Source organism: Cheilinus undulatus, linkage group 5, assembly GCF_018320785.1.
Source record: "Cheilinus undulatus linkage group 5, ASM1832078v1, whole genome shotgun sequence".
Classification (NCBI taxonomy): Eukaryota; Metazoa; Chordata; class Actinopteri; order Labriformes; family Labridae; genus Cheilinus; species Cheilinus undulatus.
The window spans coordinates 21,383,078-21,402,198 of NC_054869.1; the positions used below are offsets into that span (position 1 = coordinate 21,383,078).

The 19,121-nt window shown below is 40.0% G+C and overlaps 1 protein-coding gene across 1 annotated transcript in view; it reads right to left on the bottom strand.

The window, feature by feature from the left end:
- Positions 1-19,121, bottom strand: part of sv2ca (synaptic vesicle glycoprotein 2Ca) — a 51,421-nt gene extending 32,300 nt beyond the window's left edge. The window contains exons 1-3 of the mRNA XM_041788059.1: positions 18,984-19,121; positions 18,371-18,581; positions 10,203-11,003 (exon numbers count right to left, since the gene is read on the bottom strand). Of these exons, the coding sequence (XP_041643993.1) occupies positions 10,203-10,800 (598 nt within the window). The 5' untranslated portion in view covers positions 10,801-11,003; positions 18,371-18,581; positions 18,984-19,121. The remainder of the gene's footprint in view (positions 1-10,202; positions 11,004-18,370; positions 18,582-18,983) is intronic.

Here is a 19,121-nt window from a genome sequence, read left to right on the forward strand (position 1 = left end):
CCTCCTCATTTATTTGCTTTAGTTCCCTCTTTGCTCCGCTGTCATCAGCTCCTTTACACTGAGCGGCGTGTAATCACATTTGTACTACATCGTGTCAGTTTGATCGGATTCATGCCTCCGTCTTCTGCCACCTCCGCAGAAAGAAGGATTGAAGCTTTTTGTCATCTTTAAGTCACATCAGTGGGGGCAGGATTTCAATGCAATCTATATGAAAGTAACCTATTGTAGGGCTTAGAGTGCAGGCATTAAAATGACTCACTCAGCAGCAGTAATGATACAACCTTCATTACATTAAAGACTGGAGATAATTTGCATGAAATACAGTGATGCCATGAAACCCTGATAAGAGCGAGCAGTTAGACATGCTTTACTTGTGGCTCATATTGCTGCTGGCAGCAGGTTCGGTCCATATATGACAAACGCACACACACACTCCCCCATCCCCTACGACACACACATTCTCCCACACAATGTGGAGCTGCATTACTCAAGTAGTGTAATCTCTGCAGTGACGCTGCGATCTTACTGCAGTTTAGCCATGCTCAGCTGCCCCTGGACCACACCGCCCCACACAGCCTGCCAGCTGGTGAAGAAAGGAGGGAAAGCGGGGCAACGGCAGGGAGAAATAGAGGGGGTTGTACTGTAGCAAAGAGTACAGAAGAAAAGGAGCAAAAAAGAACCAGATTGGGATGAAAAGAGTAGAGGAATCAAGAAAGAAAAAGGAAGGGACTGATGCTTGAGAGGGAGTGGTGGAAATCAAATGAAAAAGAGTAGTGTTTCAAGAGTCAGAAGGAGCGATGAGGGAAGTTTCAGTAGGAAAAACACAGCCTAAGCGAAACAAACAAGTAATGATAGGGTGATGCGTCCCCATTGTCTGTTGTGTCTGAGATGATCGCTGAGCTTCTCTCTCACATTGTTACTTCAATCCGCCTCTTCTCTGCTCCCATCCACCCACACCTCCTTCCCCATTACTCCTCTCTAACTTCAAAGCTGTCCCTCCTCCTCTCATGTCCTCTCTTCATAATTTTGTATCTTTTGTCTTTTGTTTCTCCCCCCATTTCTTCCTTCCCACACTGTCCAATCTTATCTAAAGGATTTACAGTATTTTAAGCCCTCCTACTCTGACTCTCATCCGTCCTTCATTCATTACTGATATACGGGTAGGACCAAACTGAAGCCTGTAATCTAATCACAATTTCAGTCATCCATCCTATTCAGGCCTTTGTGTTGTTCATACTGCATTATCCCATTACGCTCAGCTTAGTTTGTGCAGCTTGCCTCTGTCTGCGTGTTATCAAGCTGCACAATGCAACTATGAGTGTAGTCAAGCCTTTTGGAGCTAACCAAAAACAGAATTCCCATTTCAAATTTTAGAAAGTCCTGATACTTTTTAGCATGTGAATTAAAATTTCCTAACTGAGAATAATGACTTTGAATTTGGGATGCATGTTAGCAGCGCTGTCTTAGCAAGAAGGTGCCCTGTTCAAATTGCCATCAGACATGACCTTTCTGTATGGAGTCTGTTGAATGAGAGTTCTCTGGTTCTTCCTAGAGTTCAAAGACATAGTTTTTGGTTAAACTTAACTCTAAAATGTCCAAAGGTGTGAGAGCGACTGCAAGTTTATCTCTGTATAGCCCTGTTATTGACAAGTGACCAGTCCAGGTGGTACCCCGCCTCCTGCCTAATGGCATCTGGGATCAGCTCCCACCTCCAGCAAGATTATTAATGGAGTTGACTGAAAGGTGGGCGTGTTGTTGCCGTTTGCCTGCCTCATCTTGACCTTCTAACTTGTTTCTAGACTGATCCTAGGTTAGGCTGAGGCAGCATTTTCATGGCAGCTGACCACCATCAGTGGGCTTCAAAACTACCCAGATAGCAGCCAACCTAACGATCACAACTGCTAAACATCCTCGCACCAAATAAGGCTGGAATCAACAGAATAACAATAGTGTCCAAGAGGGCAGCTCCTCAAATAATGCTGATTGGGACAGTCATTCTCTGACCAGGACCAAGCATTTCAACTTGAAGCTTTGCAAAAATGGATCCACATGACAAATGTGTACCTGCAAGGTTAGAAACAAACAACAATTGGTGATATCTCTAGCTCTACAGCAGAAGTTCAGGCAGGTAGACTCTATTCTGCATGCTAGTTTCATTCCTCATCCTCACTATGTGTTTCATGCATTTGTTCAGGCACACATTCACATTGCCAGGTCATGTCTATCCTCTATACTCATCTCCCTTATTGTTAGCCTATCATACCGCTTCTGTCTTTAAATATGGCATTTTCTCCCACTTCATTTATGCCATCATTGCAGGTGACTTCAACCTCCCCATCCCCAGCATGTCTTTGTGGATTTATCATCTTCTTCATCCAACCAGCATCAGACGACATCTTCAGCCATCATCTGTTTATCTCCAGCCTCCACCACTTGATCAACCTTTTCGTCCCACCAGCCAACAACTCCAGCTCCAGTATCTTGACTCCAAGGGGGGACAGATCCTGCTGCTACAAAGGGCAGACACCATTTGAAACCTATCTCCTTGTAGATTTCAAGTCCCAAGATAGGCAATAATGCAATATCACATTACATCAGAACAACAGTAAGTGAGCTGTAATCTAGTGACATTTTGGGACTGTCACCAGGTGAATGTGGTCATATTGCAGGTGGAAAAATCTCGTCATGGTCTCAGTCTTTTTATGGACAGTCACAACAAACCAACATGAGCCACCAGTGCATCAACAACATAATTAACTTACTATAATTATATTTTTTCAATTTCCTTAAGGATTTCCCTGATGGGTAAAGATAACCGCTTACCCTTTTATTCAATTATCAAAAAAACAGGATTATACAGTACCTCTAACAAGTATACACCCCCTTGGATGTTCTACCTCTTTATTGATTTTACAAATCATTCATGTTAAAATAATTTGGGGAGGTTTCTTTTTTCTTTTTTTTTTTTACAAAAAAAAACCTCCTTGATGTCAAAGTGAAAACAGATTTCTACAAAGTAATGTCAATCAAATAAATATATGTAATGTAAAATAAGTGACAGCATAAAAATTCACCTCCTTCAAGTCAGTATTTAGTAGATGCACCTTTGGCTGCAATCACAGCACTGAGTCTTAGTTGATAGGTCTTAATCAGGCTTGCACATCTCGACACTACAATTTTACTTCATTCTTCTTTGCAAAACTGCTCAAGCTCTGTCAAGACCCTTAATTAAAAATTTAACATGGATATTTCGAAGCTGTCAAAATAATGTTTGAGTTTAAACGTCCATTCACCTTATGTAGCCCCCTACCCCAAACCCATTCTGCTTGCTTCTGTTTTGATCACTTTGTTTTGCCTTCCGGTCAAGATCTGGCAAAACAAGGAAGTGCATCAGGCAGTGTAAACAAATCAGTAATTTAGTGTCTTTTTTAAACCAATTTTTGGTCACTTTTCTACCAATGGAAAGTGAAACGTTATACTATAAAACATTTAGTAAGGATTACGAAGAGGAGCCTTCATTTTTACATACAAGGACTTTATACGAACTACTTTCCATCAGAAGTCCAGTCCTACAGTCACACAGAGGAGATCGCCTGAAGGTACGTTCATAATTGCTTTGAAGTATTCAATTTATTTAATACTCATGCTATCTTTAAAAACTGATGTTTTATGAAGCAACATGTTGTGCAACATGTTTTCCTTATACAATTTAACATTAAAGCTTTATTTAACATCCTTTTTTTCAGGATGAGCACGGTGGGATGCTTTTTGAGTAAAAAATGTCAGCACTCAACACAATAGGGCCTGATGTTATCTAACTTGAATTTAACTTGTTATTTAACTCCTTTAACAAGGAGCTTCTCTACGTGACTGGAAACAAAGTTTTGCAGTTCAGGTAAGGCTATAAGCGCCTGCTAGGTATAACGTAGCAGGGCTTTAAATGCATCATTAGCCTGCGGAAGCCCATATCATGCTGAAAGTCTGATTATCAAGAGCTAGAAATTCAATGATTTTCCTGTTAAGCTCCTTATCTTAGGGTGGCCGCTGCTGTATTTTTCAACTTTGTCGAATGTCTTAAGTAGAGGCTGTTAACGAGTGTTCGCTGGCATGAAGTCATTCTGTCATTCTTTATCTTAAGAAAGTCCTTGTAGTCATCAGGGTGATGTTTTAAAGATGCAGAATTAAACTGGTGGTGTTAAAGGCGTGTTGTCGTGCTCCTCCTTGCATCACATGCACTTTACAAGCCATGCAAACAGCTACTTTGCTGTCTTGTTCCCACACCTCAGAATTCTTCCACGCAGCCTACATGTTGAGTTTGTTGTTGGCGCACGTCTGGCGTCATCGCGTGCGCTTGATTATAACATCACATTATCGGCTGTACAGATCAGCGTAAATTTTATTATCATTTTAATATCGATACCAATATACTGCTGATAATATCGTGCATCCCTATGAATGAAGTCATTCACTTTAAAGGGGGCAAATATTTATGCAGTCACTTATTTTACCTTACATATTTTTTATTTAATTGGTATTACTTTGTAGAAATCTTTTTTCACTTTGACATCAAAGAGGATTTTTTTTGTCATTTTTTGTCAGAAAAGCTAATTATATTGACCATGATTGATTTAGGATACAATCAAAGAATAAAACATCCAAGGGGATGAATACTTTTTATAGGTACTGTAAAATCTATTTATTTGTCATTCTTCATTTAAAAAACATTAGAATTTACAAAAAAACAATCAAGCATCCCTCAGCAGCTTCCCTCCAGATTGTCTTGTGTTGCATTTATGTTAAGAACTTTATTATTCTACTTGGTTAAAAAAAGCTGTATGACTATCTTGAAATCTCAGTCCTCTCTAATATCACATATCAACAGATGTGCTGGCTGCTGTTTATTTCTACACTTCAAAGCAATAGCTTTTACAGATTACCATGCTACCTGTTAAACATCATTTCCCTCCATTTTGTTAGCTGTAATTAAGTATAATTACTCTGGAAAACTCCAAATGGATACCAACAAGGTCATAGTAATCATGTGGGCGATGCTCAGACATGCACACACACAAACACAAACACCCCTCCCCATACACACAAACACATGCACACACCAATCATGTTCCCGTCAACAGGGAGGAGCCTTGGGGCAATCAGCAGGAGAGAAGAGGAGAATGGGGGAGGATGGGAGAAGAAAAGAGAGGCACATAGAGAATGGAGGGTGAGAGGGAGGGACAGGGGGTGAGGGATGGAGTCACGAACAAGGAGAAGCAGAGCGTGGAGCATGAATGCCTGCAGGACTTTGCTTGGCTAGAGAGAAAAAAAAGGGTTTACATGGATACTTGGAAAGAGATGGAACAATGAAGGTGCTCTGTGTATAACATCTTGTGAGGATGTAACAATGACTCCCCCTTTATGGATATGCATTTAAAACTATACAACATATTTTAATAATATATTTTTGAAATTTATACCTCCTCACTGAACAATCTATGTATATAGTTTCCCTCAGAGGCAGCAAACAATACAGGGAGTCGGGGAAGAAGTCCAAATTCTTCAAACTTCAGTCCTCAAAGAGGCCCTGCTGTATCACTTCTGCATCAGATGTTGCACTGCAGTTGATGCATTGTCATGTCTCACTGTGGCGGTAAGTATCTAAAATCTGTGTGCTAGAATTAATGTCCTCCCTTCTCTGGTACTGACACAGTGAGTCAGCCCCTGCACACCGCTCTGAGGTGATGGATTATACACCTGCAGCCACTGGGACTGCTGGGACTTCTTCTCAACACAAGGAGCAAACGGGGAATAGAACCTACCCTCCTAATCCTGACATGGAGACCAGTGGACCGAAACACCTCGTCCATATGAAACACCACAAGGATAAGCTCTGACACATAAAATGTAAAGACATGCAAAACTAATTTTTAACAACTTATAGTCTATAAACTACTAAAGCCATTATTGCAGAATGTTAAATGCTTTATATTCATGTTCCTACATGTCAGAAAATAACTAAATGAAGTATATATGCAGGCTGGAATGGTTTTTATTCCTCCAGTGTATTCAAAGCCTTCAGTCACATGGCTGGTGCAGAGCCTTGGAAGGCAGAAAGAGCTGGGCATTTCAATTCTCTGTCTCCTCAAAACAGCGTATCCAATGACAAGTGCAGAATACATCTATTCATATAAACTGTATGTTTTGATCACTTTGGACCCTTCAACAACACCTATAGGACACGAATTAAATCACTAAAGACAGCAAAGTCTTTGCCAGAACTTCAGTCCAATGATGTTGACATACCAGTAGCTATATCTACAATAGCGAATCCTTCCTTGCAGCTCCCAGTATGGGTCAATAATTCTGCCATTAGGAAAGCAAAGGACAAGAAGCTCTGGGCATTAATGTTATTTAAAAGACAGCTCAAGTTAACATAAATTTTGTTGTATGATAAGAAGTCTGTTGAGCACTGCTGTCTATTGAAACCCACAGAGACAGCAGAGCATCTATGGTATTCATCATCATTTTCTCCTTTGTAAGTTTTCTGTCTCTGATGGGGATTTGTAGAAGTATAAACTGGGCATGTCTGCTTATCAGTTATCAGTTAGTGCATACAGTTGAGCAACAACTGTCTTTCATAACTGTCTAACATAACGAAAACTTAATATTAGTTTTTAATGTTTCCTGGCTTTCTTGTGCAACATGGGTATGTGCAATATACTGTATGCTGGTACTTGTTACTCCATGTATCTTTGGATTCGTGTTTATTTGTGGATTATTGTTGCTTATTCCTCTAATTTATCAGTGTGGTGGCAGCTGTATGTGTGCAGCACTTGGAGTCCATGAAAAATTTTCCCAAGGGAACAAAAAAGTGTGTCAAATCATATTGCACTGTATCATATCACAACATATCAGATTGTATCATAATGTATCATATCTCATTGTATCCTATCATATATCATTTCACATCATATTGTCCCATATCATATCATATTGTATCATATCCAATCATAGAGTATCATATTGCATTGTATCGTACCATATTGTACTGAGCCAATATGGGTTTTTTGAGGGCAGATGCCGATAGTGATATTACATTGGCCTCTATCTGCAAACTTTTAGCTAATCAACAATTATTTTTAATAAGCTATAATCTGCCGATTTAATCAGCAGGCATGTTAATCATTCATAATCAGTCGAGCCCTAATATTGTATCAAATCTTATTGTATTGTATTGTATCGTATTGAATCATATTGTATCATATCTTATTGTATAATAGTGTATTATCTAATACAGTATGATATCACATCATACTGTATTAGATCGGATCAAATTGTATTAATCGTTTGATAGCGTATCATATCATAATGTATCATATCTTATCGTTGCCCATCATATTGTATCATATTGTCTAAATTTTATCATATCGCATTATATTATATATCATATGATCCATCTTGCAACGCTCCAATCTGAAACTATTTTCCCAGAACTGGAAACAGCATCACTTGAGAAGAGTGAGGCGGTAGCTACAGGCAGGGTTTAGTTGGACTGTAAGCAGGTATATAGAACGCTACTGGTACAGCTTTTAGCTCAGATGTAGCTATAGCATAGCAGAAGTTGGATGAGAACTGGACCACATTTTTTTCTATAAAACAATGAGCAAAGAACAGCACTGAAAGCTTTACATGGTGAAAAGATGTTAACACTCGGTAGATACAATGGCTGCTGCCAGTGTAGCGAATAGCTCAGTTGTAGCTTTCATATAGCAGCACTTTAATCAGGACTGGGGCACATTTCTTAATAAAAACAAAAGCCACACTGAAAGCTTTTCTTTGCAATTTCTTTTTTCTTGTTTTTTTTTTTTCCACTGCTACTAACCAACCTCGGCATGAGTCTTATTCACCAACAACTTACAATGTTGGTAAACTATGACAGCGCCTGTTTGCCGTGCTCGGTTTATAACATGATCTATGCATGAGTATAACCTAATTTTCTCTTGTTGCTCTGATTGGCATGAATGAAAGTGACATACAGAGCATTTGTCCAATCACCTTCCTAGGATTATTTTGAAAAGTCCTGCCTTTCCAAAACACTTTGTATCGGATGTTTTCCAGATTAGTCTGAATTATATTTCATGCACTGGATATAGGAAACCATCCACCATATGTGCCATGTTATTATTGTCCTAACAAGGCATCAAAAAAATTAGATTATATAAAAACATGTTTTCCCTTATGTTGCCACATTTGTTGCTAAGTATGCTAATCTTGTTAATCTATCACCCTGGTTGGAAAATGTCCTCTTTCAAGGTTGTTTGTTTGACTGTGAAAAATTATAGGGCATTTTTATTATTAAAAAGACATTGACAAGTTGATTAAAGATGCCTGTTCAGTTTTTTCCACTCGAATTTATACTTGGGAGCAAGTTTGTTATAGTTAACTAAAACTAATTAAATAACTAAAACTGAAATTCAAAAATAATTTTAGTTAACTGAAACTAAATTAAAAAATGAGCTTTACGAAAAAAAAAACAATAACTAACTAAAACTGTATAGTGCGCTTACTTAATTAATATAAAATAAAAATGGAGACAACATATCCTTTGTCTTTGACACAACCATACTGACTGGCACCAACACCCAAGTCTGGGGAGTGTAAAATTGCTTGATCTGATTGGTTAAGACTTCACAAACATCATCATTACGATAGTCTTAGTAATGGGTTCGTTTCCTTAGGTGGTTGGTGCAAGCTGTTTCTAGATCTGGGGGGACCGATATACCAGCTGCATGGTATATGCTGCATGAAATAATCATGGAACATTACAAGACGGAGATGCTTTAAAGTTAAATGCAAAGTCGGAACTACACTCCAGACATGGCTGCTGGACTGTGTCACTCCGCCCAGTGGTTTACTCAAGAAATAGTTCCGAGTATTTGCTTCATGTGTTGTAATGTTACATAATTATACGTTATTATTTCATAGTGTGGTGAATGTGTAGGTCAAAATTTGTTCACGAGAGCGTTTTTGTGTAGTTGGATTGTGTATTTGATGAGTTTGATTAGGGAAAGCAAAAAATATCGTCTGCTTCCATAGCATTAGCTGTGCAGCTGGTATATCAGTCCCCCCAGATCTAAAAAGAGCTTGCACCGACAACTAAAGGAAACTAACCTATTACTAAGACTATAGGAGTTATGGCAATGGGTGAATTTGCCAAAATGTTGAAGTATCCCTTTAATATGTTTTAAAAATGTATGACTCTCACTTGGGCCTTACATCTATCCGTAAAAAACAAAAACTAAAACCAATAAAAACTAAACTAAAACGAAGCATTTTTGCAAAATAGAAACTAACTAACAAACCAGCAGTCAAAACTAATAAAAACTAAACTGAAATCGAACACAGAAAGAGAAAACGAAATAAAAATAAAAACTAATGAAAAAAACCAAAACTAGTATAACCTTTCTTAGGAGGGACAGATTAAAGAGATCATAAAGAAATGGGACATGTCCTGATGAGGAAAACCCTTTTCACCAGAGAACACACTCCCTTTAAACTCAAATTTTCCAACTTGTTACAGATTTTGTTCAGTAGTTTCCAGGCCAAAACCAATTCAGCACTCATGAGACCAGTATAACAGTAATTCTATTTTTTCAGTTTGTGATTTATACTGCCCATACCTTTTAATGCTGCATCACATTACTGTACTTACAGACTGGGCATTTGTAAGTGTTCCACAAAGCAACGAATAGCAGAATGACAGCAAAAGTGCAGGATATAATAAAAGTAGGGATGCAACGATCCAATCCAGGTATCTGCTAACTGTCAAGTATTGACTCAAATAGCCTGATCCCTGGGGCCGATCTTTATCTATAAGTCTATATAATTCAATTTTATTCTGCATTCAAGGAAAGTACATATATGTTCTACTGCACTGTCAGCACTGGCTGGCCTGTGCATGTCACAAGGCTGAGCCAACATGGCACAAAGGGGCAAACAAAAAAGGCTAAGACATTTAAATGTATTTCAAGCCTGTTACACCTGCAGTTTCTACAGCTACTCACGATATCTGCAAAGCTAACATTGCAAGCAGTGGTGGTATAAAGAAAGGTTCAACCAAATTAAGAAGGTAGATATAATGAAACAAACTTTGCTGGGAGCATTCCCTGGTGAACATGCAAACTCATACAAACAAAGAGACTTACCAAGCCATCCTGAGCTGGAGTTTGGTACACACATGTCTGTCTCTGCACTGGGCAGCACAAAGCCCACTACGAACACCTCCACTCCATCTGACATGAGGGCCAGCCCAAGCACCAGGAAGAGCTGCCACTGGAACCTCCCGTGTCCACACTCCTGGATGATCAGCTCGTACTGTTGGGCCAGTTCCTCCTCATCAGCCTGTCTTTCCTCCTCCAGTACCTTACGGTCCCTAGATGCGTCTGAGATAGGTTGCCCCAGCGCCACCTGACCCTCCTTATGCTTCCTGTCTCCTGCAGAGGGGATCCCCTGGTACTCGCCCTCGTAGATCTCATCCTCATCATCGTGGCCCTCTGTGGCGTCGCTGGAGCCCTCGTCATTGTCACGGTAGTGTTCTCCATCCTGCCTCGGTGGGTTCCTGTAGAAATCCTCATCTTCATCCTCCTCATCCTGGAATCTACTGTAGTTTCGGTGGCCTGAGTACTCATCTGCAGCACGGTCCACCACCTTATTGACTTTCTTTGCTGCATGTCGCTTTGCCTCTTTCACCATGTCCTTGGCCCCCTTCGCTAGGGAAGTCCTGTTATTGTAAGTGTCCTCCATTTTGCCTCCAACAGTAGGCCTTCACAGGGGTTCAGAGGATATTTAGAAGTAACAGAAAAGGGGAAAAGGGCAAGTAGGGGGTTGTGTAAGCTGGTGGGCAAATTACAGGTGGTGAGATCAGTGGGTCAGCAGGGGAGAAGACTCTTGAGTCTGCAGTCACCACAGGAGACAATCCAGGATGGCTGTGGCAATCATAGGCCAGGCTAGGAGAGAAGGGAGAAGGGGTGAAGAGACGGAAAATAAAAAAGGAATACAAACAAGGAGGAAAGGTAGGGAGCATAAAGAGAAGGAGAAAGACAGAGATACTCGTCAGATAGTCCCTGTAAATCATATTTCTCCTGCTACATCCAAGATTAACAAGTGACGCCCCACTGACAGCAAACACCATCTTTAATCATTCATTCACACTCCTCTCAGGACTTTCAATCATTTGGATGGATGTGAGAAAACTCTAGCTGTATAGTTTATTCAAAACAAATACTCACCATTCAGGGCTGTTTTTATTCTTTGCATTTCATGACTTGGAGTTAGTTTCAAAGTGAAATTTTACACAGAAAAGCTGAATGTGCTGACTCAAGATCATCTCTGAGGAGTAGAAGCTAATAAACAAGGCCCTGCCCGAAAATCAATTTGCCCCCAATAAAGAGCTGGTTTATTGTAATGGAAGTGACGACCCAACCGGAACGGCACTGTCACATTTGATTGGTGCAAAGAAAGGAGAAAAGGGGAAATGGTTTTGAGCAGATGCATAGATAAATGCACTCTCAGAAAAAGGCATACAGTAGAAAAAATACTCACTATCATGCTGAAAGAGCTCTGATTTCTGCAGTCTGCTATCTATAAAACATAAATGCATTTGCCAAATGCATAAAAATAGGCACACAGAGAGAATCCTTCACACATCCACACGTCATGCATGTATGAGTGTGCAGGCTCACAGCACGGAGGGGGAAGCCCTTTCCCCTTTATGCCAACAGGAGGGAGACCCTAGCCTGCCACAGCACATGATGTAACATGATTTCACATGAGTGTTCAAACTGGGATCCACACTTAAGCATCACCCTGCCTCCCTAACTCATTATGGCTACTTAAATGTATCATTTTCATACATCATAAATATGCAACCATCATTAAGGTGCATTGAAAATACTTTTGGAGCTCAGTGATTCAAAGTGATATTTTTATGAAAACATTTGGGGATAGGCTGGAAGTGGTCAGAGATGTCCATTCTGCATGTCTCTTTATGTGTGTGTGTTAGGTCAGAGCTGTGTGGTTCCCGTGTGTCTAGGAGCTGCTCACCAAAGCCACTAATGAACACTGAAGCGCTGTCAGGAGGACACAAATCACTGGGCCAGCTCCAGCTCCCATAATGCAATTTTACTGGGCAAAATGACACTACTGATTCAAGGTGACTCTTACTAATCCCTTTTGGCTCAGTGTATGACTCCAGTGCTTATAAGACCACTCCTTTACACAAGGAGCGGTAATTTTTTAATGGCTCCACTGACACTGGTGATACCTCAGACACTGTTCTATACAGAGAATAAATCATATTGATTGTCTTTTAGCGTTTGTTTCTTTAACCAAAATGTTGCTTGCCTTGTTGCTGACATGAGCGCTGCATTTCTACTGTATGTTCTTTTCCTGTAAGACACTTCTAACATTATAAATGGTAGATTAACAAACATTTCCTAAGAATTTGGACTTCTTGAATTCTTCTCATTTCTGGATTTTTCCTTTAACTTACTTCCTGTCCCTGAATGTCTCAGTAGACTGACAGTCACCAGGAGTATGTCAGAGCTCACCAGTGTCACTGAATTGGTTCTATTTATCTTTTCAGGTCATGCTGGCTATCACACATCATTTTTACTCAAAACAAACTGGCAAACAGGGTGTATCCTGGTGGAGCCTGCCTGTCAGAGAGTCAATGGAGTGTATGGTGAGGCCTCCTGTCAGCGGTGATGAGGCTCAGAGGACAGCCGAGCACACAGACGACCCACCTCACTGCAGCTGACGAGACCCTGACAGCACCGACAGCCCGAGCAACGAGAGCAATCACAATTGAACTAGGAGACCACTGGCACTCCCATTTTTAACGCTGCTTCAAACATACTGTATTTCTCTTGAATATTTATTCCTACATGTCTCTAAGACCCCTTTTATACAGTGCATTAGCTAGGATTTAAATCTGATCCAGGCATTTGAATACAGAGATGTAACCCTTAATGTCTTGTCACTGAAGGCGATTTGATATCCGATAGCTACCGCATCTAAAGCTCTATTTACAGAGGATTAGTAATACCTAAGGACCCCTTGTAATTTTTAATAACTGCGTGGGACATCTGTGTTTTAATCCCATGCATTTTGACCATGTCTGTAATTTGCAAAATAAAAATTCCGGGGCAAACTACCTACCATATTTCAACACACACAGGGGTCCACAGGTAATACCAATCCCATGTGAATCATCTCTAGAGTTCAGGGTGTTATTTATGAGTTTTTTTCGGTCTGTGCGGCTTTTTCTGATCGAAAATGAATAATTGAGGCTGCATGGGAGATTGTCTACCAAGTTTTGACACAAATAGGCACAAGTTATAGTGCTTTTCTTTCAGTTGATTTCATCTTATGTTGGCGTATTACTTTATTTTGCTTAATTTATTCATTTAAGCTCTACTATCCAAATGTAAATGTGTGAAGCACTGCTCTCTTAATGTGCACAGTGCTTCTGCTCTGCCTTCTACAGCTTATCTTTTACTGGGACACTCTGCAATGTTACTGCAGAATAACATTAATATCATCTGTTATCCATGTATGTTACCTATTGTAAACTCTGGTTAACAGTATGTGTAGGATAGGCTACATGAAGGAAATGCCAAATTTTTCCTACTCAGATTTTATGTTTTTGTGTGATTTTAGGTCCAATGTGTTAATTCAGTAAGTAAAAATGAAAAAAGAGTAAAATCATACATGTGAGGTTGTGCTGAAAAAAATGATACCACACAAGGCAAGGTAAAGAGTTTTAAGCTTAAATATAGAGGTAAAATCATATTTAGTAAAAAAAAAAAAATTATACCCTTGACCCCAGAGGGTTAAGTACACTTCGTCTTGTACATAGGTATGTCTTCATTTACTAAGCCATTCCATGCAAATTCTGGATTATCTTGCCTCATTTTTAATCCTGAAGAATAGATAACACAAACTGCGATCGCTGAACTTTGTGAAGTTTGTTGTTCCCAGAGTCCAAACCGAGTTGGGAAAGAAGGCCTTTAGGTTTTTGGCACCTTTTGCATGGAACAATCTGCAGGCTGAATTTAAGCTGCAAAGGTTGGTGACTGGATGTTTTAAAATCCCTAGTGAAGACTTTTGAAGACAAACATTCCTGTTTTAACTGATTTCTTATTGTTTTTATCATTTCATGTGTACTGTATGTGTTTAGGTGTATTGGTTGATGAAATTATGTATTGCTGCCATTCTTGGCCAAGTCTCCCTTGAAAAAGAGATTTACGATCTCATTGGGACTAACCTGGCTAAATCAAATCAAATAAAGTACTGGCTTTAACTAAAGAAAGACCACCAGCTGACTGGATCTTTGAAACAACAACAAAAACGGAAAAAAGTAAACTGTCACTTAAGTGGGAGCCAGTACTTTTCACTCACAAAAGGAGCTAGCACACAGAACCGACTTGTCCATGAACAAGACATCAAGACTCACAGTTTAGCTCAGTTGGTAGAGCAGAAATCTATCTACTGAGACTGTAGTCCTCTATGTACTGGTTGTGGGATTGAATCCTGGTTGAGCTGACATTACACTCTAATCAGCCTACAAGATGTATTTGCTTGTTTATCATTTAAAACCATGACTATGATAAAATGAGGCTGAAAAGAGGCCCTGCTAGCCTCTTAGCTTGTGGCTACTTAGCCCCATTCATATTTAGAGCCAGAGACTTCACTGCACCCATCAGTCAGAGAGTCACAGAGAAGATGTATGGCCTGTTGTTGGCATTACAGACAAACAAATGAGTTCCGGTATCTTCCTTCTAATATCTCCTGTATATTGATTTGCGGCACCCCTAGTGGACAAAGCAATCAATCTTTAGTTGAACTTGTCCCAACTGTGTTAAAGTCAGGGCATCCTGCTCCCTTTAAACAGTCAAATGTATTACTTATTGTGAGTCTTTGCTGTGCCAGCTGGACATAAAGGCTGTTTTTGCAGTGTGCTGTAATTCACCTTATCTGACACCTACCCTGCAGCAGTTCTTTCAGGCATTAATAATGACCATATAAAAATAGTCAGTCCAATTCCAGATGGTTTGGTTTGCTTTTGTAGCTCCGATAAAGGCATCAGTATAAATTTCAGTCTGTTTCATAAACAAAGAAAAACTCCTCACAAGAGCTTTAACTCATTGTTTTCACTGTACCTCAGTGTACCTCTTTGCAACCAAACAAAACATAAGATCAGATTTATCCAAACCTACATATGATGAGAAAACATACTTTGACATAAAGAACAAGTACCTATTTACTGTCCCAGGGCAACACAGTACTTTTAAATTAGGAAGCAGACATCTTTGGATTGTGAACCATGTGAGGATGCAGAAAATAGGCCTTGCTCTGGCAATACCTCCTGTCTGTGTGATGGATAGCGGCCCTGCTTTCTTTCAGGTTTTTTAGAATACTAAAAAACACCAAGTATGCCCTGTATCACTTGGTCTTGGCCCCAAATTTCCTAGAGCCTCAACATAAAGACAATAAAAAAGGAAAGTCTTACATAGGTGCTTGGGCTGTTACATTAAAGTTGAGGCAAAACAATCCATGTTATGTGCATCTGACAAATGGTGTCTTTAAAGCAGACACACTTGCTGCTTATTATGAATGATTAGCCTCAGTGATGAAGCAGCTAATATGTATTTTTAGAGAAAAAAAAGCTTGATAATCACAACACAAAGTTGTGTTATAATGAGAGTGGTAAAGAAAAGCCTTAGACAGAAGAACTTGAGCATTAATGAAACATTTATTAACTCTGTAGCAGTTCCCTATAAGCAAAGCATTTAGCTAGAAGGATTGATGTGGTTGTAGGTGCCAACCAACAGATGGGTGTTGACGGAGAGGTTGTAAGAGTAAGAAGTGAAAAATCAATTCTGGTCTTAGAATTTCTGGCTGCTTGACCCATAAGTACTGAAGGAGACAAATACTTCATATTGTTCATAAGGACTTGGAGGAAAATCAATAAAGCTTTTTATAGTTATATAGTGCAGTCTGGTAGTCCAGATGATAGCCCTTAAAAAATAAACAAAACAAGAATAATGAGACAAACCAACAAGAGCAGCTGCAGAATTTGTGAGTCTATCAAAATTTCAAAATATATGCATGGCAGTTGTTGCTAATTTTTCAGCTCCATGTGCACTGTACATGGATGTTATGGTGTATGTTCCTTTCCATATAAACAATACAAATGCTTTTCATCCCAGTCAGGTTTGACTTGCCAGTGTCCTGCCCTTTCAAAGACATGCGCAAGCACAGTGGCCTGACGGCAGGTTTGCTCTATTAGCATCAGAATGAGCAGGTCCAATCTCTAAGTGGGCAGAGCCGCATGTAATCCCATCAAAATGGAGAACCCATGACCTCATCTGAGAGGCTGAGGCAAAACCGGCCCGGGACGTCTTCCGTTCTGAGATTTCATCAAACACTGATGCCATTACTGACTGAGCGGAGGAGCAGGGAGAGGATGAGCATTTATATCAGAATAAATGGGTGCTGGGAAGAATAAACGTCAAGAGAGAGAAGGAAAAGGGTTGTTTGTGCAAATGGCTACACATAAGTGAAGGAAAAAATGTTAAAAGTATCTTTGAAAGCAGCCAAACCTCATCCTTCACCTTTTATTAACAGATAGGGCCTCAGCATCAAAGATAAAACTTCAAAAGCAGAGCAGATTGCAAACCATGCTTTCATTACATCATACAGATTCATGAAGCAGCTGCAGCAGGTTGACGTCTGCCCCTATCATCTATTAATATGGGAATTGACTTTAATCACCTGTGTGCATATCACTGTTACGGGAAAAAAACAGGATTTCCTTTACTGTGAGTCTGCATACTTAGATGATTGGGTTTGTTCAGAGCTGTTTATGAATAAAAAACAAGGTTAGATATGAACAAAAGTCCTGCATAACTAGAAAGATTACATTATATGTAAAGTTGATTATACTTTTTTTTACATCATGTCTGTGATCTTTCTGGGCTAAAATATGGTCTCCCAACCTTGCAAGACTTCACTGCAGAAACATCTAGTGAGGGTTACGTTGCAGGAATATAACACGTCTCATCACCTCTGTATGGTGCAGAACTTAATGTTCATTGGCATAAAAACACTGATTGAGCAAATGGTGGAAGATGGGACACATTCAATGAGGTACTGTTTGAGGATGATATGAGGATTCTTGAAGGTAATATCATCTATAAAGTTTAAGTTGTCTCAAAAATAATGTGTAATCATCCATTCAGAGGTCTCTTAATCTGTATGTAACAAATTTCTTTTAAGAAACAGAACCTTTCTTTCCTAAAATCTGATCCTGTGAGTCTGCACAAACTTAGGGAAAACCTACATGTCTATGGTTAAGACAGAGACAGCACTGCATGAAGACTAAGGGCATTCAGTGTTAGAATTACCCTCTTATTTTCCAGAAACAACCTGATGTAACTTGACATCAGTTGTAAGTGGGCTAAAGGAGTGAAATCTGCAACGTGCAATCACTTTCCCTCATTCAACACTTTCCTTTTTTTATTGCAGGACACAGTCAGTGTAAACCAGCAGCAGCACCACTACGGCAGCCTGCAGACTGCAAACAAAGCACTTTGCCACACATTTCCAGTTCACCGGCTGTGTGCCTGTCAATCGCTCACTGCCTCTCGAGGTGCAGTTCACGGATGAGTCAGTTGCCTGCTCCAGCATCCTCTCCTCTTTTTGGCGGCAGCGCAGAGTGCTTTAACTGCCCCGGGGCAGGTGGCTGGATTGCACTACAGAGTGCACAGTCCACAGCCCACAACCTCAAACTCTGCTCATGCTGAGGACAATATCAACCATGTTAGACACCACTAAATATGAATAATGGGTTTACATCTGTGATTTACATAAAGAAAAAACATTTAAACGTCTTTTAAAGCACTTCAATGAGGTAGATATGCTGCCAGCTCTATCAGTATGTGCACACTAAGAGAATCAAATTGAACTCTTGACAAGGTATCTTTTCTTTGATACAAATCTAATGTTGTTAAATTTGAACTTTATGATGTAATTTTCTCTACTTCTGCATTAGTCATATTGGCTAGATAGGGGGGAAAACATGCCCAGAAAACAGCATAACTTTTAATGCATAAATGGATTGATAAAAAATGAGATAACCCAGCTGAGATGATAGTTGGAGATGTTTAAAATGCAAAACAACGAGCAATCTGATCAGTGAACCTCGATAATACTCCTCATTAAACTGTTGGATGAATATACAAGATCTTTCTCAAACTAGAAAGTCTTACACACTCAGCATGTTTCAGTGAAAAAAGTAGTGGGTACCTACCGTCATTTATGGCGAGAGCAGTGAACTGAGCTGACTGTTACCCATTGCATCCGGCTTCGCTTTGGCGTTATGGAGAAAACAAATCTTGTGGGCTTTTTTTTTTTAAATGTAGAATAAGATCAGAGGTAATTGCCAGCGCACGACAGTGTGGCTTTTTTTCGATGCAGTCAGTCCTCCCTCGCTGCAGCACTTCAGGAAAGGAGAGAGAGAGCTGGAGGAAGGAGAGAGGGAGAGAGAAGGGTTGTGTGATCAATAATTGGACTTCATTGAGTGATGCGGGTAATTCCCTCTGATGGAACCATCTAGTTAGGTGACCAAAAGACGCGAAACACCGCAACGCGCCAATGCAAAGGAGAATGAAAGGTCTAAATTAAATCGGGATTCCTCGCACAGCGTGTGTGACTGTTAACAATGGGGTACAAGTTTTACGGGTTCTGTTTAACAAATAGACCTGGGCATAAAGGCATGCTACATTAGACGAAAACTGCAGCTTCTTTTAAAAGTTGCCTTCTACACGTGTTTGGAGCAAGTCTGGTCTCTAGCGCTAGTTTCTGCAGCCGCAAATCTTTGTAAGTGCTTCCATAAAAGTTAAACTGCCTGTCTGGGACCTCACCTTGATGCGGAGTCCACTCTGCAGTAGCACGTTTCATTTCAACGACGCTCTCTGCCCGTAGAGCTGCTCGCGATCATCTGGGAGTTTCAGTCTGAAAGTGCGCGAGGTTTATGCTCTCGGGGATGACAGTGGTCTTCG